The sequence below is a fragment of the Drosophila willistoni genome, assembly GCF_018902025.1.
Source record: "Drosophila willistoni isolate 14030-0811.24 chromosome XR unlocalized genomic scaffold, UCI_dwil_1.1 Seg41, whole genome shotgun sequence".
Lineage (NCBI taxonomy): Eukaryota > Metazoa > Arthropoda > Insecta > Diptera > Drosophilidae > Drosophila > Drosophila willistoni.
In genome coordinates, this window is record NW_025814058.1 from 1,858,608 (window position 1) to 1,885,697 (window position 27,090).

General features: G+C 37.6%; 1 protein-coding gene across 6 annotated transcripts in view; it reads left to right on the forward strand.

Moving 5' to 3' along the window:
* The window catches only part of LOC6643006 (four and a half LIM domains protein 2), a 68,936-nt gene that overhangs the window by 24,655 nt on the left and 17,191 nt on the right, over positions 1-27,090 (forward strand). The window contains exons 1-3 of one of the 6 annotated variants that reach the window (XM_023176100.2): positions 1,410-1,588; positions 13,360-13,742; positions 13,827-14,071. In XM_023176100.2, coding sequence (XP_023031868.2) covers positions 1,419-1,588; positions 13,360-13,742; positions 13,827-14,071 — 798 coding nt within the window. In that variant the 5' untranslated portion in view covers positions 1,410-1,418. Of the gene's footprint in view, positions 1-1,409; positions 1,589-12,661; positions 12,855-13,359; positions 13,743-13,826; positions 14,072-16,129; positions 18,654-18,711; positions 18,763-18,898; positions 23,342-23,375; positions 23,651-27,090 lie in introns of those variants that run through there. The other 5 variants (XM_023176101.2, XM_023176098.2, XM_015178269.3 and 2 more) reach the window with 5 other exon arrangements.

The window sequence follows — 27,090 nt, forward strand, 5'->3', positions numbered from 1 at the left end:
ACCCTGCCTACATCCCCCCCAACCCCTTCCTCACCAAGCGTGCTGCTGTTTTTCTATGGCCTTCGTTTTGGGTGCTGATGGATTTCACTTCTGTTGCAGCGACAATTAAAAAACGAATAACAAACAAAAGACCTTGGGCTTACTTTTGTTGTAATAGTAATTCATTCATTCCCCTCCCCATCCCCCCTCCTCAATACCAATTTCAATTTTCCCCTGCTCTATCTTTTTATGTATGTACATTACGCATTTTCCTTTTACTCCTCTCAATTGGTTCCTACTCTCCTCTGAGTTTACGAATTGATTGAGAGACGATTGCAACATCAGTTTCAATTGCTGCTGGGGTTCAGCCTCAAGTTCAAGCAAAACGCGTGCAATTTTTAGGGCTTTGAGCCAGCAGCAGCAGCAGCTTGAGCAATGAAACGTTGACGAGACTGACATTGACTGACTGAATGACTGACTTCACACACAGCTGACTCTGACTCGTGTTTATTCATATGCTCACATGTTTGATTTATTATTCAGTTGTCGTTGTCGCTTGCTCAATACACTAGGCCACTAGCCCAGTGTTTTCTATATACCCTAACATGCAAAAATTTCAATTAAGGTTATATAGAACGAACTTTAGATATTCTTCATAAATTAATCCTTTTCATCTTACAACCTTTTGGAATGCTATGAAAGGATTTGAAAGGGTATAACATAGTCGTCTAATACAAATTAAACTGAATTCCCTTTATTTTTGAGTCAAGCTCAAAAAATTGCATTGCAATTTAAACAGTTAAAACAGTTGTACGCCAGTTGCTCTAACGATCGGGCCAGAAATTTGTTAAAAACGAAAAAATTTAAATACATTTAGTGCATGTCAAACTGTTGATTGTTACCACCCTCTTTCGTTCTTTCGCTCTCTCTCTCTCATTGCAAACACCAACACACACACACACACACACACACACTCGTTCTCTCTCTCTCTCTTAATCTTGTTGTGTTTGTCTTAATGTCAATTTTATTTTGTGTATGTGTGTGTGTATGTGTGTATGCTTATCAGTTTGAAAATCGTGTCGCACGCATTCTACGTACTTAGATAGCTGTCAGAATTGTGGGACGACTCCACTCACAGGTCGTGTCCCCTTTATTGTTTACCCATTTCTTGGCTGCAATCGCCGTTTATGTAAGCGAATCCCCCCCGCCCCCCACTTCGGTTAACTATCTCAATGAAACGCAAATGTTTAATCTCAATCGTGCAACGTAATCCATATGAGCCTATCAAATGAATGGGGGTAAAACTCAAAAGACCCCTAGAGAGCGTGTGTAGAGGAAAAAGTGTTATACAACAAAAACAATAACCTATAGAATATTTAATGCTCTATCAATTGCAAATAACTCGTAACTGATTCCTTTTTGTAAAAATTATATGGATTATGAAAATGAAGAATAATTCAATGCAAGTGCAACCGATATTAGTGAAAAAACAACCAAAGTTTCCAACACGCGAAAGGCATATGGCCATAAGACGTAAAAAGACCATGGCCAAAATGGAGCAGGACCACATAATGACGACGATCACGACGGAGGACGTGAAGGAGCAGCGGTAAGAATCGGCAAGGCAACCAACATACAACCAAAATTTATCTCTATTCTTTGTATATTTCTGAAATGATCTTCATCAATTGGCTTAAGTTGCAAATTTATGAATTATTAAGGTGATAATTATAGCACACAATTTTTTATATTGATTCTTTTTTTCTTGCTTTTTTCTGCTCGTTTTGTTGCCTTCGAGTGTTTTGGTTATGGTTTCAGGTTTGTTGGTCGGCACAAAGTATTTTTAATTGGGCATCAATCCATCGACACTTGCAACTAAAAAAAAAAAGAAAAAAAAACAAGAAAAACAAAATGAAAACAGCAGCAAAACAATGGAAAAGAAAACTTGAACTTGAACGCGTTGAATGAAACATGGAAAACGAATAAGAGTGAAATAAATTCACTTTGATTTTTGTTTCGCTTATTTTTTGTGTTTTTGGCTGCTGTTTTACATAATTTCGCACATATTGTCGGAATTGTTGGGTTCAAATTTTCATGTTTATCGATTGATACTCACGTTTGGAGAAGCATTATTCAATTGGCTTTTGCGTATTTAACAAAACACAAAAAAAAAAACATTGATTGAACAAATAAATCATGGACTTAAAGATAACATTTCTTGTAATATTTTGCCAAGAATATCCAAACTCAGCGATCGTACCCTTTGGGGGCTGTTTTGGCTCTTTGATCAGGTAAACAACAATTTCTTTTGGAACCGTTAAAATACTATCTAAATGTCATCTGTGTGTTAATGACCAAACATACCAGTCAGACCTATGTCGAAAAATGATGCATCACCGAAAACTACCGCTATATACATACCTACATATGCCTTTTGGGCATATTTCTAAATATAATTAAAATAAGATTTCAGAAAGATACACAAACATGGGCGTAGAGTCACAAGGGATGCCAAATTTCAGTAAATAAATTTATGATTATTGAAATGAAAGTCTTTTAGATTTTGTCAGTAAAGTTTGACCTTTTGTTTGAACCGCTCCTTTAGTTTGTTGTACTCTTTTGCGGTCTAAAAAAAGTGTTAATGGGTAAATTTTTGCCTGTCGATAAAGTTGATTATAGTATAGAAAGAGAGAAAGAATGAGAGAGAGAGAGAGAGAGAGAGATGGAGAGGAAAATGATGTCTGTCAGTTTGTTTACTTTTAATGTGACGTTAATGTTGAATTTTCCATTGAATCAAAGCAAAGCAAAGCAAAAGTCAAAGCTAAAGCCAAAAATATAATACAAATAAATACAACAAAAAAAAAAAGAAAAAAGAAACCAAAGAACACACAGAAAACATTTGTAGCAGCTACCTTTTAGAGGTACATCTCACATGCCTTGTAGCTATATCTGTACCTGAACACAAGTACATTATCCCAATGTGGAAATGTACATAGAATAATGGTCTGGCCTTAATGGCAGCAACTCAACAGAGAGTCAAACCGAGAGAGTCAACTTCAAGCGCCGCCAGTCAAATGTATCCGCAAGATACAACAGCATCATATATGTATGTACATATGTATGTATGTATGGATGGCTGGATGGATGGATGGATGGATGTATCTATCCATCTGACTCACTCTTTATCACTTTTTGCATAGCTGTCTCCTTGTCTTGCCATTTTGTATGGGAATTATAGGCAGGTGTAATTAAAATCACCAAAATGACAGCCGCCACATGTATCATACACGTTTAAACATACATACATACAGATGCATAGTCATACATATAGATAGATAGATGTAGACAGGTAGCTACAGGTAAATAAACAAATAAACGCACACACACGGATAGATCGATAAATTTTGCTGTAAAACTTCCACAATGATTTGTATAGTTTTCTATCAATATTTACAAACTCGTAGAAAATCTGAGTGAAAACCTATTGATAGATGGCATTTTCTAGTATATTTATTTGTATGCACTTAAAATTCGAAACAGATTTTCATAATCATTATTTGTAGCAAAAAAAAAACGAAACATAACGTATGCCCTTGGAGTAATTAAAATTTTAGAAAAAATCTAATGAACTTTTGGGTAGTTCAATATATACAATGAGAATAATGAATGGAAAGAGCTAAAAACAACTTGACAAAATAAGGAAATTGAACTTTAACACCTTTAAAATGGTTTTCAGATGTTGTATTAACTAGTCGATTGCAAAGTGATTAGTGATTTGCTATAAAGAAAAGTTGCTCTTGACCGACAGCACTTTCGTTTTAATACTTAATATCTGTATATTTTACTATGCATATCATATCAACACTGTTTGATTCCGGCACTTACCTTAAAACATTAATCAACTGTTTCAGCTAAAGTCACGTTTTGCAATACGCTATCGAGAGAGGTAGTGGGGGGGGGGGGGGGGGGGGGGGAGAGCGTGTGTATGTAAAAAGGGTATATATGATATTTTCGTGAGCCATTTAATGCGGCTGCTTATCAAATTGATAGACAGCTTGACGACGTGGACAAGCTACATACATACATACATGCGGAACAAGTAATGGGAGGAGCTCTCGACTCTATTACCTGGGGAAGACTGTCAGGTGTCAGTGAGCAGTGTGGGCAGTGTTCCCTCTCTATGTTAATAATGTATGCAATTTGTAAGGCTTGGCCGCAACCGAAAAGGTTTCTAATTAAGTAGCAGAACCAACAAAAAAAAAAAAACCAAACCCTGTGGACAGTCAATCTTCACAAGGTTCAAAAGATGGACTAATATACCTCTGTGCGGACTGGTTACTCTTAATCGCAAAACCCTCACGACACAAGTAAACTATTCTAGTGGTATGATTAAAGAGCTTGAATTATCTACCAAATACAGGAAAGCAAAAAAAAAAAAATATATAAGGAAGAAGCTTGTTAATGTTATCTAAAAATCCCCATGTCAGAATAACAGATGTCTTTTGCTTTGGGGGATTTTATCTTAAGTAATTTTGTGCCCGTATTCGCGCGCCCGTTCGTTCATTCGTTCCTGTCCAAAAAGGCCCTTTTTGCTGCTAGGAATAGGTATGCTAACCATTAATCATTTATGTTTACAATTAAAATAAATCTTCAGAAGTTCTCATAAATAATGTCAGACCATCACAATGAATCTTTTTGGCCAAGTAGGAAATGTTTTGACCAAAGGAAAATTCGGCTAAGAACAAGAAAAAAAAAAAAAAAGTACAAGAAAACAACATAGGAAATTTGTCTGGACTTAAGTCAAAAAGACTTGAAGTGCCAAAGTGTCTGTTGACTTGCTGCTGAATGAAAACACTTGGCCAAACCAATCAGCCAGCCAGGCAGCCGACCAACCACCACCCCTCAAACCACTCAACCACCCACCCACCCACTCAGTCAATTCCCTCTGCCCTCTTCCATAATAATACTACCTTGTGCAAATATACAAAATTTACCCAAGTGCCGGCAACAGGCAACAGGCAAAACGAACAGGCGGCATCATAATATTTTTACGGGCCATTTGACGTTGTCTTTATGGTTTTTGTCCGACTTACGACCAGATACATACATACATATACACAAATACATATACCTATATGCAGATAGAGATGTACATTGTACATCTAAATTTCAATTGGCCTTTTAGTTAGTTGCCTTTTCATGTTGTAGTAGTAGTTGGTCTTATTGTTACATCTTTACATTTGATAAATGACTCGAACAGTTGCTGCCGTCTGGCCTGGCCTGGCCTGGCCTAGAATGACCTTGACCGTTTTATTTCAAATTCAAATACGAAACGCAACGGAAGCAGCAGGCATTGCATTTTCCAATTGGCCATTAATCTACTTAAAAATAAAAATGAAATAAAAAAAAAAATGAAACGTTAGCCAAGCGCATTACCTGCAAATGGGCAGACAAACAGACAGACAGCCGGACGAACTCATTAGTCCATGGAGAAGTCGCCCTATGCTCACACTGAGGAAAATTTTAATTGACTATGAAATGAACATTAAAATGCATAAATAAAGTTATAACTTGGCACTTGGATTTAAAAACTAATACTATATATTTCAATTGATGTCAATAAACAACCCAATTGACGTCCTAGATAAATCTATTTTTGTTGTAATTGTAACAAATATTACAATTTTAAGCCTAAATACATAATAAAGTGGGTTATTGTAATCTTAACAATAAATTAATAATCGTTAATTGTTATTTTACAATTAATTCCCATAAATTAAAGAAAATTTTGAATGCATGATGAATTGTACCCCCTAAAGTATGCCATAACCAGCCTATGTTTTTAGCCTGTTTGAAGAATTCTCAAAAGACTTGTGGAAAAAAAATTGTCTATGCAAACTTTCTTTATAGACAATTATTAAGCCCAAGAAAAAGTGAACATTTTGTTGAAAGTAATGCATTCTTTCCAGCCTATTGCATACTTTAAGGGGCAAGATTCGGCAAGCCCTAGATCCGCCTATGAATGAAGTAGTTCAAAGTTTGTTAAATATTTCACTAATCAATTAATTACAACAATAGGAGGCAGAATATTGTTCTGTTAAATTTACAACCTATTATTTTAGAAATAGACGTAGATAATATGTAGAAAAGTATGAACGAAAATGTTATATTTATTATTCATGGATGTTAAGATCCATTTTGTAAATAGGTTTTATTTTATTTCTGTTGTAGTTATGGACTTCCATGCGAGTCTCGTGTGAAATGCATATAAGAATGATTTGCAGTTGCTTTTTTGCAAACCGCAGTAAATTTTCGTGTAGTGCTTTTTACCTAATCCACAAAAAGGAGAGACACATGTGTGTGTGTGTGTGTCGCCGCTTGCGTTAATGAAGAGAGCGTCATCGAAAAAAAAAGAAGAGAAAAAAGTCAAGCAACGCATTGGCATTGCATAGCTAATAAGCGGTTCTTGTGGGTCTCTGGTCCCCTTCATGGATGACGATTTGCCGGTAACCGCAGCAGCAACAGCAGCAGCAACAGAAGCACCAACAACAAGTGCTGTGTCATTATCATTGCTTTGCTGCTGCTGCTGCTGCTGCTGCTGTTGGTGGTGCTCCTCCATCTACCCACCCGCACTAGACTTTCTTTCTGCTTGGGTTTTTCGGTTATGCGCTATGCTTCGGCAAACTGGTGCGCCTCCACTTCGGCTCAGCGGCCAACGACGATAAGCACGGCTAGCGACGTTCGCGACGCTCGGAAGTTCAGTTAGAATTCAATTGTGTAACGGTGCGGGTTGCCTTCGTTGCTCTCGCTCCGCTGCTCGTTGCTCTCGTCGGTCGTCACTCTTGTTTTTCAGATGTCTTTGCGTCTTTCGCGCGCCTTTTTCACCGGGTTTTCTTCTGTGTTGTGTAAAAATGAAATTATAAATATATAAATTTAATTAAAATTAAAATACAGATAATTCTTAATTTGTCCATTGACCCCCCGATGCGTTGTTTCTTGTTTTTGTTTTTTTTGCCATTCAAAATTATTGTCTCCGGTTTTTTTGTTTTGTTTGTTTTTATACCCATATTAATTTATTTGTTGATTTTAATGTGTGCAACAATCTGTGGCTTATAGAACCAACCTAATGACTCAGTTCATTTTTAATTAACTAGTGACTTAGACCTTTTTTTTTTGCCTCCCACCCTTTCTCCTCTTTTCTGTGTCATTTCTTTCTTTTACCCATCAAATTTTGCCATTTTATGGCTCATTGCATTTCCCTTCGTTTTGTGTGTGTTTTTTTTTTTTTAATTTTGTAACACATTGTGAACAGATTTCGCAAAGAGCTACATGGACACACTTACATATATATGGCACAGCAAATAAATATATATCATATATACATACATCTATGTACATATGTATGTATATTCACCCTCAACTGACTGGAACAGTGAAAGATTTGAAATGCAGTGACAAGTGCATCAATAATAAGATCAAAAGTTGTGAATTTTTATGGCATTGTAAATACAAAGCAATACATTAAGAAATTATTCAAAAATAAAAAGGTTGGCAAATGTTCAACTAATGAGCTTACACGAATCAGAAGAGAAGGAAACAAATTTCTAGGTCCCCAATTTAATTAGATATGATTCAGAATGTTTAGATCTGTATAGACTAATGCAGTTATCAATATCAGGCAAAAACCTTCATTCTTCATATTGTTAATAACTTTAGCTAGTTAATATAATCATTGAATTTGTTATACAGATAATATATATAGGTACCTAAAGATAGTTTGATTCTTTACCTTGTAGTTACAATCTGTTACTTTTTATCACTCTAGTTACTATTTATCATTTGATTTGACTTTAACACTTTGGTTTTCCTATTTTTTTGTTTTACTTGTGTTTTGTCAATGATAAGTCACAGATACTTAAAGATAATAACACCTCTCAACCTGGCATCTCTTTTGTCGGTTTATCTGTGCTTCTATCCCTCTCGAATGGCTTTCAACAATGTTGCAATGGTTTTTCTTTTTTTTTTTTTTTTTTTTATCTACTGGAATATGCCAACAAGAACATTAAGCTTAACCCCGGTCATAAATATCAACTAAGCTGGCTCCCCTTTTTTTTATAGTTACCTATGTAAAATGGGAGGAGCCGGGACTGGGACTGGGTCTGGGACTGAGACTGAGACTGGGTATAATAATGTATGTCTTCTATATATGGTATATATCTGCATGTTAATTAGTCACCTAGTCTGTGATATTAGAAAGAGGAACACACCGGTTCTCGTCTTTCATCTGATTCAATTAGCGGTTGCCATGCATACATACATTAATGCATATAAAAATACATAAATATAGATGCATATATATACCGCTATAGTAGGGCAATTGTATTGTTGTGCTACTGCACTTTCAGCTTGTTTTTTTTTTTTAGTTTACCTTATTGTTGGTGTTGTTTTTGTTGTTGTTATTACTGCCGTAATCGCATTAAAAGTCATTTAATCGAAAGCAAACTGCGTGGGTGCACTATCAAACAGAGGCGTAGCCTCCCTTAGAAGGCGTGGCGGATGCAAAATATGAAATGAAACTATTTCTACAAGCTAAATGTCTTTATTTTGAAATTCCTCTGAGAGTAAATCACAGTAAAATATTTCTTAGTTACTTGCTCCGCCTAATTAATGCAGAAGTTATGCCCTCTGCCTGTTTGTATCTCATTCAGCTGATCAGCTGACCCCTTCTTGCTGTATATCTCATTAATTTGCGCAGATCTCTGATAATTTGCCTCTCTGACAAATGGAATTTCCTGGTCACGCGAGCAACTCAGCAGTGCCCCATGACGCATCCAACTAGCTATGATGATCTTCCGCCACACTCTCTCTCTCTAGAAGCGGAATATTCTATAGACTTCTATCTCAGTGTTAGCTTTAGAGTAAACCCCATCAGTCGACGCCCATGGCAATGGGGTCCCACTCTGTGGTTGGCTTCATACACCTTGTGCCCAGTTGTGGGCCAGTGGGCCCCAGCGATACTCATAATTGAGATTTGTTGGTTGCCCCTCCTCCCTCTCCCCCCATACCTCTCCCTACTCAATTGTCCCTCATCTTCTGGTCTTGCTTGCCACAGCAACGTTGACTTTTTATGCGAAGCTGAGCTTTTTATTGTTTATTGTTTGTAGCGACAACAACATGTAGAGTGCAATTATAGTGGAAAATTGGTTTTTCCTATGGCCTGTGGGGCAGAGAAGAAAAAAAGGTCACCAGTTTCAGAATCAGCATAGCACACAGCATCAATATCCATTCTGTTCTATCTGAATGGATAAACAGACAACTTTATCCATTGCTGCTACTTTCGCTTACCAATTGTAATTGTTGTTTAGCGGTTACCTCCCGCCCTCCATTTCCCTTGCCCCCCCCTTCCATCATGCAGCTTATCTCTAGGGGCAAACACAGAAAGTGGCAAAAGTTGTGCCTAAAACTTTGCTTTTTTGGCTTTTAATTACATTTATCTGGTTGGGAAAAGTTTTGCCTTGATTTCGCATTTGTCGTCGGTGTTGGTATCAGTTATTATTTCCAATTAAATAAAAGATATAATTGTATCTACCACATACACACACTCACTCTCTCTCTCCCTCTCTCTTTCCTTCTCTTTCTCTCATTGTCTCTTTCGTTCTTTCGTTCCTTTTTGACATATGTGCTTTGGTCTAATCTGAACGCTGTACACAATTTTAATGGCATTTTAATTGTTTATTTTGCGATAAGGTTGCGCATCTGCCTCCGAGTAACAGAATAGAAGAGGAGGAGAAAATAAGAATTAGAAAGAAGTGTCTAGATTATAATTAGTAGCACATATGGTCGACGCCGGCATCGCCGTCGCATTGGTGCATTTTGTCATATTGTCAGTTATCTGTTGTAGAAGGCAAAGATAGTATAAATAACTACCATATAGTCCAAGGTCTAAGATACTGTTGTTTAATAATTATGCAATATTGATATCAACATTAAATGGTACTTTCAGTTGACACGATTCATTGTTCAGAAGATAAATACCTAAAAAGATATATCTAGTATTGGTAACTAGATAAACATGCACAATGCAAGTTAAAGTCGTTAAATTTAAGTTCGTTAATAACTATAAGTTTTATTTAGTGATTTATTTCGAACTAATATATTGATAAAAATATATTTGTATTTATTTTTCAACCGTCTGCGACTTGATTGACTTGGCATAGTTTCATTTTCCGAAAAATTTTGATAAACAGTGAATCTTCTTACCCGACCCCGTCGCCCCCTTTCACAAACCACAGTACAGTACAGTTTTGGATGACACAAACCCAAAGAATTTTATTTGGCAAATATAAACTAAAATTCCTGGGATGTCTGTTTCGCCTCGCATTTCATTTGTGCGCCGCCGAGCGCCCTCAAGTCAAAAATGATTTGAAAGATAAACAAACATAACTCGATCTTGATAATACTCACATAGAAAAATATGCATATATGTATATACATGTATTGGTACAAGCATATTGAACAATAAGTATGAATCATATGTGGTATATGACTATTTATAATATGTATATGCCAATCAACTTACACACACACACACACCCCCCATCTCTCCTCCCAGTAATGAGTTTGTAAGATGTAAACCTGTTGCATTTTCCGTATTAGATGTCGTGCTCAATTAGCAAAACAACAGTCCCTCACTCAGCAGTTCCTCAATCGTCAGTCATGAGGACCATAAAAGGCCACAATGTCTTTACCATTTCAGTCCATTTGCGATGATAGAATGTATACCCACTATACCCTGTCGTTTTGATAACGATTCCACTAAGAGTAAACTCTCGTGAAGGCTTATCTTATGTTGTGTGTGTGTGTATGTTTTTATTTTTTTTGCTACCTACTTGGGTTCATTTTATTTTTAAAGGTTGAGGAAATGGAATTTGACAATTCTGACGGTGATGATGACATCATTTCAATCCAGAGCCAATCCTACCTCTGGTTCTCCCCCCTCTCTCTCACTCACCCACACACTGTGTGTGTGTGTGTGTGTGTTATTAATCTTATCAAAAAGTTGCCCTGAAATGTGGATGATGATGCGTTTACCTTTTATTTTATATCATTTCATTTTTCACTAACCTTTTTAAAGTGACATTTGTCCATACGTTGCGGGGGTGGTGGTGGGGATTGAGAACAGTCACCTCGTTGGTATGACACAATCTATTTACGCCCCCTTTTCTTAGAATCTTCCCCCAACTAAATACAATTTTGGCATTTAATTTAATGTTCGTGTGTTGTGTTGGCCAACCGCAATATAATTGAATTCGCTTACATGAGCGGAACTAGTTCCTCCAAGGAAATCAAATGCGTTCCATTTCCTAAAAAAATGGCATTCCTTGTTCTACAGATTTATATTATTAAAGAAACGTTAGGTTCCAAGAAATATTGGTTTTTCCAACTGAATACTTTATTAGCTAGAGATCACGCCCGATGCTGTTTGTCAAACATTTTAAACTTTAGTTATTTAGTTATAATTCGCAACTAGTTTTAGCGTTGGAATTCTGGAGTTTTTAAACAAATTAACTTGGTTACATTTTTTTTCTTGCATCCCAAAAAAAAATGTCGTGGATTTGAAATCCAAATACAACATTTCTTTCCCTTTTTTCTCGATTATAGGCTTCGACTTTGTGTTGGCATTGTTTCTCTGGTGTGGGCGTATTTATGACGCTGATTATTTGTATCTAATTGAAAAATAAGTAAACAGGCAATTACTAAACTGAAAATTTCTCGTATCCACAAACCCCAAACCAAAAACCGAAATCCTCAAGAATTTTCGTTGCGTATGTAAATAAATTTTGATAGTAAACAAATACGAAGCCAAACGATATAGAAAACTAGAGAAAGTATCGAAGTCTTATATGCCCTATAAATAAATACAATTAAGCTCAATTTTGCTTGTCATTATGAATGTGTGGATGTAAATGAAGTTTGACTTTAGAATGAAAATTCAGTTCCTGGTTTTAATAGCCGCCCATTCTGAAAGAGGTCATCAAAAGGGATGCTGCCTTGTCTGTTAAGCCAAGTTGATATGCCCTTTTGCATAAAGGGTATTGTGAAAAGTTAACTCAGTTCGTAAATTTTTTGTGTGGCGGCATAAAGGTCAAAATTAACACCTTAATCAAAATGTCAATGAGCAAATAACGCAAAACTCACAGAATTTCAGACGTGCCAAATGAAAATAAAGAACAAGAAGAAGAAACAGTTCAAGTAAAAGTAGCAGAAAAGTAGAAATACAAGAAGTACGAAGGAGAAGAAGTAAATGAAAAAGAAAAAAGGTGTTGAACTCAGTTAAGTTCATTATTTTCTATTCGTATCCAAAAAAAAAAAATATAGAGGCGCCCTCCCAGCAGTGGCTGCCGCTCAAAGGCCAAGGCGAGCAAGGGCAACAGAATATAGCCAAAATTTTGATGAGTCAAACTATAAAAAGAATACAAAAGAAGAAACCAAGAAACCGAGAAACGCAAGAAATAAAACAAAAACTGAAATAAAAACCCAAGAGTAACAACAAAATTCAAAATAATAACAATAAGTAATCAAACAAGGAAAAAAAAAACCAAGAAAAAACAAACTAAACAAAAGGAGAAGAAACCAAAAACAACAACAACAAAAAGTGTCTAACTGTGCAAAAAGAAGGTCCAATTAAAGTTGAATTCATTACAAAATAAAATGGTGAAAATGCTCGATCTGGATCGTCATGCCGAGTGTCCCCTATGGATAGCATTGGCCTCATCCGATGTTCCCTGGACGGGAATGGATTATGCATGCTTGAATGTCTTGAGTATTTATTGCAAAGTATTTGATAAAAAAGAAATTTACGATCTCATTGTAAGGTAAGCGGTAATGGCCAAACAAACAGTTTTTAAAAGCTTTCGATAGATGGCGCTAAGAAACATTGCGGGGAAAACGAGATGGCATATTTTTGGCCAACTCACTCATTGACCGTGGTACTAAATAGCTATACCCTAAATACAATTTTAAATTCAATTCAATTTTACTAATTCAATTTTATAAACATTTATTTATTTAATTAAACAAATGAGCAAGATGTCGTTATAAAAATTTATAGCATTTAGTTATTAAACCATTCGAGAATCACAGAATAAATGACTTTAAGCCTGCTCACTCGAAAGATTGACATATTAATAGTAAAATTTTCTTAATTAATATCAAGAATCAATAAAAGAAAACTCGTCTGGAATATTCCTGTTTTCCTTTCATTTGTTTTTCCTAATTTCAGAGTGCCAAAAAGGTTAAACTCCACCTATGAAGGATATTTCGTTTAAATCCAAAAGTATTTTATCTACATTTTCATTTTATTTTCCATTTGTTTTGCAGGAAAACCTGCCAATCGTGCAAATGTCCACGCGAAGCGCATGCCATTTATCAGCAACAAACGACCAATGTGCACGAGCGTCTCGGTTTCAAGCCGATGACTCCCAGTCATGCCGATTCCAGTATAGAGGCACGCGATCTAGGCTATACATGGGTGCCGCCAGGCGTTCGGGTATCATCCCGCATCAATCGTTACTTTGAGCAATTGCCCGAGGAGTTGGTGCCGCGAGTGAATAGCGAAGGAGCCTGCAATCGAGAGCGACAAATAGCGTATCAATTGCCCAAACAGGATCTATCGCTGGAGCATTGCAAGCATCTGGAAGTGCAGCATGTGGCATCTTTCGAGGACTTTGTGACAGCTCGTAATGAGATTGTCTTGGATATAGGTAAGAGAATGGTTAGCAATATTTGTTCCATCCCATCTCACTCTCACTCTCACTCTCTCTCTCTCTCTCTCTCTCTCTCTCTAGCCTACATCAAGGATGCGCCCTATGATGAGCATTGCGCTCACTGTGATAACGAAATATCGGCGGGTGAATTGGTTGTGGCTGCACCCAAATTTGTGGAGAGTATCATGTGGCACCCAAAGTGCTTCACTTGCTCCACCTGCAATTCGCTGCTGGTGGATCTCACCTACTGTGTGCATGATGACAAAATTTACTGTGAACGACATTATGCAGAAATGCTGAAGCCCCGCTGCGCTGGCTGTGATGAGGTGAGTCGTCCTTTGCAAAAAAAAAAAACAAAAAAGGAAATGTTTCACCCTCAAAGTTTTTCATCACCGAATTGCCATCTAATTGGCAAACGTGTAGCATACTTTGAGGCGTCCCCTCTTTCGCTCTATCAACTCATCATTCAATTTAAGTTGTGCGTTTTGTTGTGTGTTTTTGTCATTTAGTTAGTTTTGGTTTTTATCGCCTGCCGCACGCAGTTCCCTTTAATGGACTTAAGGTGTGGCTACGGCTGACTTCTACCCCGTACCCCGAAGCCCCCCTCCCCAACCGTCCCCGATGTCTTTACAGTCTCTATCTTAGCTTTTGTATATGTCCCTTACCCTTACAACTGCTACTTATTAAAGGTTATGGCATTTTCATTGAACTTCACTTGCTGCTGCAGCAGAACAAAATACACACTAGCTGCCATCTACATCAGTTCATTCATTGGCAGCATTCGATGTTGACGTTGGATGTGTGTGACGGAAAAATATTGTGAGTTGTGTGTGAGTCGAAACAAAGAAACAAAATATACCTACATACTTTGATCCATAGCAAAGTGTATTGAAAGCAAATTCAATTTCAATTATCACACTTGCCTCGAACGAAATTTCGCCTGCCCTTCATTTGAATTTGACTGATCTCATCCTTTTGTAGATATGTACATACAAAACATTGTGGTTATAGCCTAAATCTATTAAAAAGCACTTTCATTTTCAAAACCCACTAAAAAAAAAAAAAAAATCACACAAGACGAAAAAAAAACATATGTTAGGTATAAATAAAGACACGAATGACCCATTTATCTGCGGTATAAATTAATTATAATTATTATTCTTTATTTGCTGCTGTTGCCACTATTTCAAATGTTTGCTAATTAAAACAAAACATAAAATTAAACAGCGACCAAAAACTGTCGGCCTGCTGATCTTTTGATACTCTTGCTATAAATTTTCCTAACTCATATTCTCAAATAGTTAGATAGATTTTATATATCACAAAACTCCAAAAATTATATTACTTTGCCTATTGATTTGATTGTATCACAAAAAAAAAAGAAGCGATTGATAGTTTTTGAGCAAATTAAATTAATAAAATTAACAAGATCAAAATGAATGTACACTTCTGGGACAAGTGTATACAAATTACGCATACGCCGAGTGTACGCAATGTTATTGTCAGTGTCATGAGTGAAAATTGTTGCTTGAATTTATGGCATACAACAACTGCAACACAGATGCCGCTGCTGCTGCTGCTGCCGCTGGGACGGCTGCCGTCGCTTGGCATTGGCCATGCCAAAAGGAATGGCGAAAGTAAGAAGAAGAACATATACATATTAAAAACATAAATAGCAAAAAATGCGAAACACGAAAACGAAGAGTGTGAAGAGATATAGTCTATTCTCATAAATTTAAAACTATGCGACATCTGAAATACCCATCAAACCAGTGGAGAGTAAAGATATCAGTGAAGACTATAAATGTTAAATATCCTCAATGAAGTCAACATTTTCCTTTGCTAGAATACCAAAATGCAAATACAAAATCTCCATCTGAATTTCAAAATAAATATATTTAGTAAGATTTTCTTTTTTTCTTGTCTATATTCCACAAGACCTGAATATACCCAACTAATTCGTGGATATGTACTTAACAGCTGCTGCTGTGTCGTGCCTCCTATTTAAATAAAAAGATGGAAAATCCATTCACCAAAACAAGAGAGAGAGAGAGAGAGAGAGAGGCAAGCTGATTAACAAAAAGAAGAAAAGCTGAAAAAAGACGGCCGAACCAATTGGTAATGCTCTCTTTTATGTCCTCCCCCTTTCTAGTCTCTATCACCCCTCGACACACCCTTTTAGTTGGCCAATTCTCCCATTAGACTGGGGCACTTGACACACACACCCAGCGCCCCATAGTCAGAACCAAATGCAATAGAGGCGACAGTCGCCAAAATACCTTGTTGTTTTTCGTTCGCGCTCCTTGGCCATCAATTAGCGCCTTTTCGCATTTTCTTTTCGTTGTTGTATTTCGCTTTGGCTTTAGCTCTCTACCGTGTGATTCACTCAGAGGGCCCTTATAGCTATAGTTCTAATGGTAGATGACATTAATCAGTTGCAAGACGATCGATTAACTGGCAACAACTGCAGCTAGCACCAGCAGCCAGCAGCAACTAAAGATGTCCGGGCTTGTCTCTCTTCTTCGTCAAACCTAAAGTGAAAGAAAATAGAGTCGAAAGGAAAATATAGAAAATATTGCAAACAAAAAAAAAAAAAAAGAAATATATACGAAAAATCAAATGTTTATATGACGCGTACCAAAGCCATCGGCAACACATTTTTGTTTTTGAAAATCGTACGAAAATTTTGTATCATTCAATTACCTAATCACTTTGCCAGCGAATACTCAAAGTGTGTGTGTGGCTGGGTTGGGTGAGAGTGAGTTGAGTGCGTGATATATTTTTATACCGAAAGAATATTGATTGGGGACGCGGGGAGAGACCCACTAGCCCACAAAAAAAACAAAATCACCATTCTCAGTGCATTCTCGGCGCATTACGCAAGCTGAACACGCTTGAAACGACACAAAACCAACATCAGAAATGGCCAATGCCAATGAGGAGGCCGCTCTAGCCGGCATTGGTGAACTAATATTCTCCTTGCTAATTGGCTATCTAGGAGCTTTGGAATTTGCATTTGTTGCCCGACAACTCTATCACTGGTCGGGCCAGCATCCCAATGCGGATTCGTTGCCAGAGAGTGGAGAGGAATTGACACGTTATCGCCAGCGATTAGATAAGGAAATCACTGAGGCGGCCGAAAGGGAAGCACTGGCTGGTACAAATGTTATGCAGGATGGTGTTTGCTATAGCAACGGATTTCGTGTCGATCCGAAAGGAGATTTGGCCATTGAATTAGAGCGTCAGCAAAAAATTGAAGAGGAAACTCGCCGACAATTAGCCGAGGCAGAAGAAAAGTTGCGAAACGAAAAACAACAACAAGCCGAGGACGAAGAAAAAAGGCAAAGGAAAATCAAAGAAGAGAAGGAGAAAGCTGAAAGACAACGCGAGGCCGCAGAGAACGAACGCAAACTTATTGAGGCTGAAAAACAACGCGAGGAGAACGAAAGAATAAAACAGGAACGTGAAGAAAACAAGCGTAAACTCATAGAAGCTGAGAGGCAACGTGAAGAGAGGGAGCGATTGCGGCAAGAGGCTGAGGAAAATGAACGCAAATTGATAGCAGCTGAAAATCAAAGGCAGGAGAATGAAAGATTACTGCTGCAACAACAGCTTGAAGAAGAGGAAAATACCCGCAGATTACTCGAAGCCGAAAATGAACGTCAAAGGATCCTAGCCGAAGAGGAAATTGAGCGACAACTCTTTGAGGCACAGCAACAAGACGAAAATGAGGATGAACAAGCCCAGCGTGATGCCGAAATAGTGGAACGTCTGTTGGCCGCCGAACGGGGACGTAAGTTCAGCGCCACCGAAAGTGAACTGGAAGAGGAGGCTCTCCTAGAAGAGCAGTCTCGTCGACTGCTATCCAGTAAATCCGATTTGGAAACAAAACAGAAAATGATTGAGGAAAATGCTCGTCGCTTTCTGGAAGCCGAAGAGGAAATGGTTATGCTACAACAACGTATGCTCCAAGCAGCTCAAAAGCAAGATGATGATGAGGAATATCTGGGTATGCAACCTGTAGAAGAGGAGCTTTGCATTAAGAAGACTGTGCCGCCCAGATTTGAAGAGCCCGTTGATGAAGAACCCGCCGTAGTAGTGCAAAAAGTTAAAACACAATATGGACAAACGAGTGGTGGTGCGATTGTGGAAGAACCCTATCAAATGAAAAGCAAAACGTTAACTTTTCCCAGTGTTTCGGACGAAGGTTCTTCCATAGAACCCAATTCCAGTCAACAGTCCTCGTTTAGCACACAACCCTCTGAAGCCGAACGTCCAGAGCCCGAGGGTGAGGACTATATACCCGATGTTCAGTATACCGAAGATTATTTACGTTCTCTCGATGGCATTAAATCACGCCCTCTGGTACGTGAAGATGGTTCTGGCAGGCGTCGAGCCTTTAAAAAGCGGCGTTCCAGTGGCAGTTCGAATTCATCACGGGACTCTCGTACTTCGCGAGAAGAAGAGCTTAAGATGTTTACGTCGCTGGAGGAGGAGGAGCTGAGACATGGCGATAGAGAGGACTACAATCCCATCAAATACAGTAGCGAGCCAACGTTAAGGGTTAAGCAACCGCATCATAGACGACACAAACGTAGTCCGGCTAAGGATATGAAACCGGCTTCTTCATCTGCCGAAGCTGGCGGAACACTAGAAATGCTTGGCGAAGAAAATACTAGCCCTTGGGGTGAAATAGTACCGGAGCACTACAAGGATACGGAATTCTGGAAGCGCGAAAAAGCCTTGTCCATAGACGAAGAGGAATTGGAACTGGATAAACACGCATCCGGTGAGGAGGTTATTGAGCCAACAGAGGCGAAAATTGTACCGAAATCCTCGTCATTTGAAGAGGCAAGTAAAGAACAGAACTTAGAGGCTGCCTCGGTATTAACACAACAGATCAGCAAGGTAAGTATTATGTGCGATCAATGTAACAAAAATAGTTACAAGGCATTTATTTCGACAGGAAAAAGATGATTTGGATAACACTTCCAGCCTAAGCGACAACAAGTCGAATGTAAGTTTCCAGCGGAGCTTAGCACACAAAAAAAAAACACATACCTCACGCTATAAACCCTTAATCAAGCTTTAATTGCCTTAACCATTGTGCTTCTTTGTATGCTTTTGCTTCCCGCCTGCTTATGCCAAAACAGCTGCAGACCTCCACTGCGACGGAGGAGCAGTCCCGCACTTCACCTGGCCTAAGACGTAGTCCCCGCATTGACGAAATGGTGCAATATGAAGAACGCTGGTCGGCCAGCCACACACCAGAGCCACCGACAATTGCAGTACGTGAGCCGGACACAGCTCCTTGGCGAGATCAATATGGTTTACTAATGGAGGGTATAAGTGATTTTTATGACTTTACCGCCTCCGTTAATCCTTCAAGATCCCGTCCCAATTCCCGAAATCCTTCGCCTCAGCCGAAAAATGTTGCCCATGAAATGGACGTGGATAATGAGCATACGTTGGAGGTCTATGATGATACTCCAGATGGTTTGCCCGCGGGAGAATTAAATTGTGAAGCAGTCTTGCAACTATTGGAGTCAACAATGAACATGGATGATAACGAGCCCATTCATCACATCGACGAATCACTACCACTGCAAAATGTAGCCGATGATGCTACGAATGGTCATGAAAAGATAATGCCCATGGTTTTTGAAGCTCAAGGATCTGAGGTCGAACAAAACAGTGCAAAAGATTCTTCCGCCTCGCGATCACGTTCTCGATCACCTCTTCCTACCTCTGAAAACTTGGAGAGAAGCATTACTAAGCGAAGGCAGAAGTTGATTAAGCATAATGATGAGCTAATGGAAAGATTGTCCAACTCCTCTGACAGTGGTCGGAATAGTCCCATGGAAGTGGTCGAAACTAACAGCCAAGATAAATCAGATGTAGTGCTACCTCAACCCGTTATAGAAATCAACAATTTAGCTGAAGACGAGCCAATGAATGACGATACAGAGAATTCGACTAGAGAACAAATGCGGTTATTTGTTGAAAATTTGCGAGCCGAACGTAATTCAAGATCCAGATCTAGATCAAGATCACGTTCGCCATTGCCTACAGCTGATAATATAGCTAAGAGCTTAGAAACTCGTCGTCTAAAGCGAACACAACACAATGATGAACTTTTCGAGAAACTCCATATAGAAGTAGAACAAGCTCCGCAAGCAATGTCTCCAGCTGTTATACCTGTCATAGAAATTTTTGAAGCAATATCCCCAGCTGTTATACCTGTAATTGAGATTATTGAAGCTCCTTCCGAAGATAAAGCAGTAGAACCGGTTGAAGAGGAAGCCGAACCGGTTGATACGCCTGAAAGTATGGCAAAACTCTTTGAACAACTGCGTTTAAATCGTGCACGTTCCACCCATTCACATTCTCGTTCAAGATCTCCCTTACCCAGCGCTGCTAATCTCGAACAAAGCCTGCAAAAGCGTCGTGATAAACTAATTGCTCAGAATGATATGCTCTTTGAACAATTGCAAGAAAGAGCCCGTACACCCGAACCAGAAGTAAGACTCACTGTGGAATATGTCTATGAAATTGTAGAAGAATCTGCTGGTTCAAGAGATATGAGATCTTTGTCACCCTCTCGATCCCGATCCCTATCGCGATCTCGATCACCATCACGTTCCCAATCAAAATCACCATCTAGTGAAAAGGAATTTCACTTAATGCTGAATCTTGAGGGCTCTGATCAGCGGACTTTGCTTAAGCATAACGAGGAATGGGAAACTGTTTTAGCCGGTAAAATCAAGCAGAGGGAATTGGATATAGAAGCTTTACAAAAATTTAGAAATGCCAATGAAGAAGTTGAGCTGAGAGTTCTAAGTCCCACAGCATCGGAATGTGAACAACTTTTGCCAGCCTATGATCGCACAATGTCCGAAGTAGCCAGAGATTTACAAGGCGAACTGAAGGCGAATGATTTTAAAAGGTCTACCTATGTGGGCGAATCCCTTGACCTAAGTAGAACTGATGAAGACAATCGACAATCTCGTAGTGTCTCACCAATGCCTGAAGTTGGGTTAGCTAGAGAACAGGCAGGGGCACAACGTGAAATACAGGCTGCAATTTTAGATTCCTTAACCGAAAATCGACATGGTGCCAAGCCCAAGACTAGTGAATATGAACGCACATTTTCCGAAGAACTAAAGGATACACAACGTATGCAAGAAGAATCGATAAATAGTGGATTTAAGCGCTCTACCTATGTGGGCGAGTCGTTAGATCTTTCCAAATTGGATGACTTACGTCATCGCACAGCTGAATTTCAAAGGTCGCGCAGTCAAAGCCGTTCACCAATAAGGGACCAAGATGAAGGTATTGCCACTCTGAATAATATTGAGTTGGAAGTGGCGCGAAGAGATATGCAGGATCAATTACTGGACAAATTGGCCGCTTCAAGTGTAAATTTTGAAAATTTTTCTCGTCATTTGAATGCTGATTTTTTAGACAGTGAACGACGGGCCTCTGATTCAGCTTTAGATTCGTATGGTTGTGGAGATTTAGAGCCCGAAGAGTATCATCATTTTCGTAGATACTCTCTGGCCCAAGAGCAGCCTGTAGAAGAATACCCAAGCGATGATTATGTCTACATATCACAAATTGAAGTGCGAACTTTAACTGGAACAAGAACTTGGCTAAAAGAGGACTTTTATACCCTAGAACCAGAAAATTATACTGAATTGGATATTCTATCGCGACGAGACGATGACGAAAACGAAATTAAAGACGAAGAATCATGGGCCCAAGCTGTTCTAGCAGCTGAAGCAGAGGCAGCAGAATTTGATGCCACCAATGCCATTTACGATTTCGATATCATTGGAGCAGACGGAGAAGGTGGTATAGCGGGTGGAGCAGACGGGGATGAAATTAGTTCGAATGACAGTGAAGATGAACGCCAAACTGTCGTAGAAATCGACGATGAGGAATATGAATTTGAGCTTGATGAGGGCATCTCGGATTATAATGAACGTACACAACCGACAGACGAGTCTCATCACGATACATCGGAATGCGAAGAGGCCGAACGTAATACCGATCGTTATGCCAATCGAAGAGCTCAAGATTGGGATGAAGTCGAAGATGTGGAAGATTTTCTGGGCGATGGTGCTGTAGGTGGTGCCACACCCTATTCCGATCCGGACTCGTTCATCGAACAAATCTACAATGATGCTATAAAAAATCGCAAGCAGTCGGGCATTCTAAGAGACTATGAGACAATGGTTCAAGAACAATTGCCCGATGCTGATCAAAGTGAATCCGATAAAGAGAAATCTAGTTCAGATAGCGAACGTCGTTATGTCTTGTGGGCCAAGACAAGGGAACTCAATAAATCCCCTAGACATAATGAGGTCGATATCGCCTTGGGCCTGACCCTGGAAAGAGATAATTCGGAAATTCGTTATTTAGGTGATGCTCATATTGCCGCAAGGCAATCAACACGTCTTCGTACACGTTACGGTTATAATCCTCAGTTACAGGTAAATGCTTTGGAAGATGATATAGAAGTGGATATGAATTACATACCCAAAAGGGAATACAATTGGCGAAAGAATTTCAAACTCGACGATAATGACGAATGTAATCAAACCGAAGAAAATCATAATAGCGAAATGGCAAACACGAACGAAGGTAACGAAGAAACTGAAATGTTGCTGGAAGAGAATGGTATTGCAGATACAGAAGATGGAATAGATGGCGGAGAACTGATTGATCGTCGTTATAGTTTTGGCGGTGAAAGCATTACGCTTTTCAGTCGTAGTCCTATACGTGAAGTTTTGCCAGATGTTGTTGAGGAGACTCAAACCGAATTGGATCACACTTTAGACGGTGAGGGAGAAGTGATTATCGAAGAACCTCAGACTATCGAAAAACCCAAAAAGAAGAAAAGTAAGAAAAAGTCACGAAAATCCTACGAAGAGGACAATGATAACGATTCAGATAATCAAATGTATAGGCAAACCAAAGAGGATTCATTGGACTCAACCAAAAGAAAGTCACGTTCACGTCGTAGTTCGAAAAGTAGCATCACAAATGCAGATGATAATAATGGTACGGGTCCATTCTCACCACGTGCTAGTTTGGCTCTAGTGGGTGAAACACTGGAAAATATAGCCGAATCGGCACCTACCGAGGAGCCTTCGTCAGTCAAAAAGAAGACAAAGAAACGCAAGAAGGTAACCAAGGAGGCAAGTATCGAACAAATCGAGCCATCCTCCTCCTTGCTCGATGAGGCATTAAACGCAGCTTTAGCCGAAATAGCTCCCATATCGGTATCAACGAATTTAACACCCGAATCAACGCAACAGAATTTGCTTTCCACCATTAGCACGGGCCAGAGTCGATGCCTTACACCGGCTTCATCCATAGAGGAACCCCTCGAACTCAATCCAATTGATACAAATGCAAATAACATGTTAACCAATTCAACTGATTCAATGGTACCAGCTCGCTCAGTAGTTGACACTTTCGATATACTAAAAGATGCCAATTTCTATCCGCTTTTCTAGGCTGTGTGCTTGATGCCAGAGCTGTTTGTTTTTGCCTAATATTAACTGATATATTAATATGATATGATATGTATGATTTATCTTCTTTATTACATTTCTTTTTTAGACATGTTCATAAAGTCCCCCCAAAACAAAAAACAAAAACCGAAAAAAAAACAAACAAAAAAAGTCAAATCCAATACCTAATTGCACTCAGTTCCAGCTTCCAGCCGCCATCTACTCTGACTGCATAGGATCATCATGAATGAACTATATATTTCTATATAAATATATATATATCCTCACTTGTTTTGTATTATACTAACTTAACGAAAGCAAATCGAACGAACAACATTTGATTGTACGATATTTTGATTATTAAGTTTTTAATTTATTAATATTTGATGCAATTTTTTTTCCTTTATAAATGAATGGAGAATAAATACAAAAATGTGTATATGAAACCAAAACATTTCGTCGTCATCAATTTCATTCAAAAGCTAAAATCATGGGCGTCCTTGCCTGCGGCTGTCTATGTGTAATATACATTGTATATACATATACTTATATATTTAGTATTCCCTATCAATATTTTTGGCGAAATGCAAAAATCTGCATACTATATACATATATATATGTATATGCACTCGAAGCAATTGAGATCATGCCCACAAGTGCACTGACATTCAACGAGACAGCTACAAATCGTCCCACAATTGGCCATATACTTCATACATATATAAAATACCATATATTGTACATATGTTTGTTTATGGCCCAATTTGCATTTTGGCTTGATGATGTCATTTTCGTTGGCATTTTTCTTCAGAGTTGACATATATATATATATATATACATATATGTACGTATGTACTGTAGGTTAAGTCTTAATGCAAATTTCTTTTGATCCCTATGAGTTAATTTTTGATATGTATTATATTGATGTGAGCCAGCCACTTAAATTGTCATGTATGAGAGGATAATCATAATATCTTGTATAGAAAAATTTGTTATTTTTATAATACAAATGAAAAAGAGCTAAAAGCGTATTCATATTTGGGGAACATCGAAATTTATATGCTCTAGAATAGCATTTACATTTATTAGATAATAATTTAATCGTAAAACGAAAAAGATTTTATCTAAGTTTTATTGTTCTAAGATTCAAAATAATGTAAGAAGAGAGTTTCTGTTCCTTTCATATAAGCATTATGTGTTGGTCTGGTCCAGAGCAATTAGAGCATTGAAAACGTGAACTGAAAAAAGTAGGACAAACTGCTCTACCATTCAGAGTGCCTAATATTACGTATACGCCACAATGTTTCCAACGATGACAATACATGAAAATCTGCAAATGTTTATTTTGTCTTTTATGTGGTCTAGGCCATTAATACTTTCGTGTCATGCCTTTGTCGAAATAAACACACTTAAAATGTCATGTTTGTGATGGAATTGAAATTATATGCACAAATGTCTATTTATGTATTTAGTTTCATCATTAAAACTATGTTTTTTTTTTTTGACAAAATGACACCGAAATGGAAAGGGATGGGTGCATAGACACAATGTTTTAGCTTCTAAAGTAAAGTTCGTGAAAAACTAACTAACTTAACTTTTGAACTAGTTAAGATAACTCCTTTTCGTTAACCCTCTTTTAATTTCATATGCCCTGATTCGAGGGGGTCAAACAACAAAAAGTTCTCAATCATTTTTAAATTTTAAATTTAAATTTCCTCGTTTTCCTACAAATAGCACACAAATATCACGTTTGGACTTATTATCACAAAAATGGATAATAGCGAATTTTGGCAGCGTCTCTAAAAAGTATGCAACACAATTTTTGCCCAAAAGCAGGCAATGCAAATATTGCATTCATTTGTTCATATGTTTTGTCTCATCTGCACACAGCAGATGAAAACTTCAAGTTTGCCACGTTAATTTCTATGAATTTTGTGAAATTTGTCTTTAATTTTTTTTGTTGCCATTTCACTGTATTGTTTCTTTTTTGATTTTCCGTTGAAATGGTGCTGTCAAATTTTCTATGTCCTGGCCTTTGTCAAATCAAGCAGAAACGAAATGAAGAAAAACGAAAATGAAAAGTCAATAAGTAGAATGTTGAACACAAAGCAAATCTCACATCTCATTCACACAATGAGGAGCAGATAACAAATTATTTTCATTTGCCTGTCAAAAGGCAAAAAGAACAAAAAAAAAAAAAATGTACTCACATTTCGCAAAAGAAATTGTTGAAAATATTTATGACAACCAAACAGGAAAGTGTGTCACTCGAGTGATTTGTTTATGCGGCTCACTTAAAGGCCACTTTACTTAATATTAGTTTTTTTTCCCCTCGTCGACTTATTTCTGTAAAAATTCATTACGTAAAGGCATCTGGTTGGAAGAAACTAAAATAATGTATATACCCGCATATATCGTACATATCTCCCGCAAAAACGTTGCCAAAAAATCTTATTCAATAGTTGAGAATGCCCTTTGCCCAAGGGTATGTGCATTTTAGTATGCTATTTGCAAACCATTCAAAAAAACCTATGTTATATATCTATACATATTTATATATTCCAACTTTTGTTGTCAATTTCATTATCTGGCAACCAAAACATTGCTATTAGCGTTTTCTCTACTTTACAAAGTGTCTCTAACAACATTCATAAATTATAAAGTGTATCAATAGTTCGTTATGGCCCTCGGTTGTTCTGTGACATGAATACATTTTTCATTTTTTCTGTTCTTTTTTTTCTGTTTTTGTTTTGTTTTATTATTGTTTCACTTAAAATTTTGCGGTAAATTTTTGTTTTAATATTTTTGCCTTTCACTTGAAATTATGCGTTTCGGCTGGCAAATGAATTTTTCATCTTTTGCTTGTTTTCATTTATTTATTTTTTTTCTCTTTGGTTTTTTTGTGTGACTAAAATGAAACACCTTTTGCTTTTCATGTGCATTTTCTCAGCGAAAAGTGTTATTTCTTTTTGTCGACAACAAAAAATGTTGCTCATAATTTATAAAATTTTTGTTAAATGTCAAAAAGAAAAGTTACGTTTCGTCTCGGTTCATTTCGTTTGATTGGAGCATATGCAAAATTCTAATCAATTATCGAATATTTGAAAAACAGAGAAGCAAACAACAAAAACAAAATCAAGAAAAATGAAAAGTAAAAAATAAACTTAAACTTGACCGACTGACGCAGTTTCCACACAATTCCCCAACCCGATGCTGACTCTTTCATCCTCATTGCTATTCCCATTCCCATTTCTAATTACACTGATCAGAAATTTATTTTTAAAATTCCAAAAACAAAAAACCTATACATATACATACGCACGTGTATGTATAGACATTATCTATAACCAATGTTTTGAGTTAAACTGGCCCGTGTCTAAATTGAATACTCTTAAGAGTACTTTTATGATGGATTTTTCTTTTTTTTTGGTTCAAACTCTTTTGCATCATACATTAATTGAAATATCATCTTAAACTTGACTTAATTACAGTCTGTGGATATTGAGGTTTATAAAGATCAAATTGAGTTCATTTATTTGATATCAGAAGCTCTAAATCAGAAAAAGTTAGTCTGGCTAAACTAGTTTGGGAATCAGTCCATATCAAGACGTTTAAACATCCTATCATTAGCTGTCATTTCCTGATAATCCAATAAGTTAAGAACAAATCAAGGATTCACATTCCTGTTCTATTCCTGATCGTGTCATAGAACATTTGTTGTGCTTTGGTCTTTCAATCTGGATCAAAATTAAAATATACCCCATCTCAAAGGGTATAAAAAGACTATCACACACCTTCTTTATGACCTGTTTTTCCTTGAACTA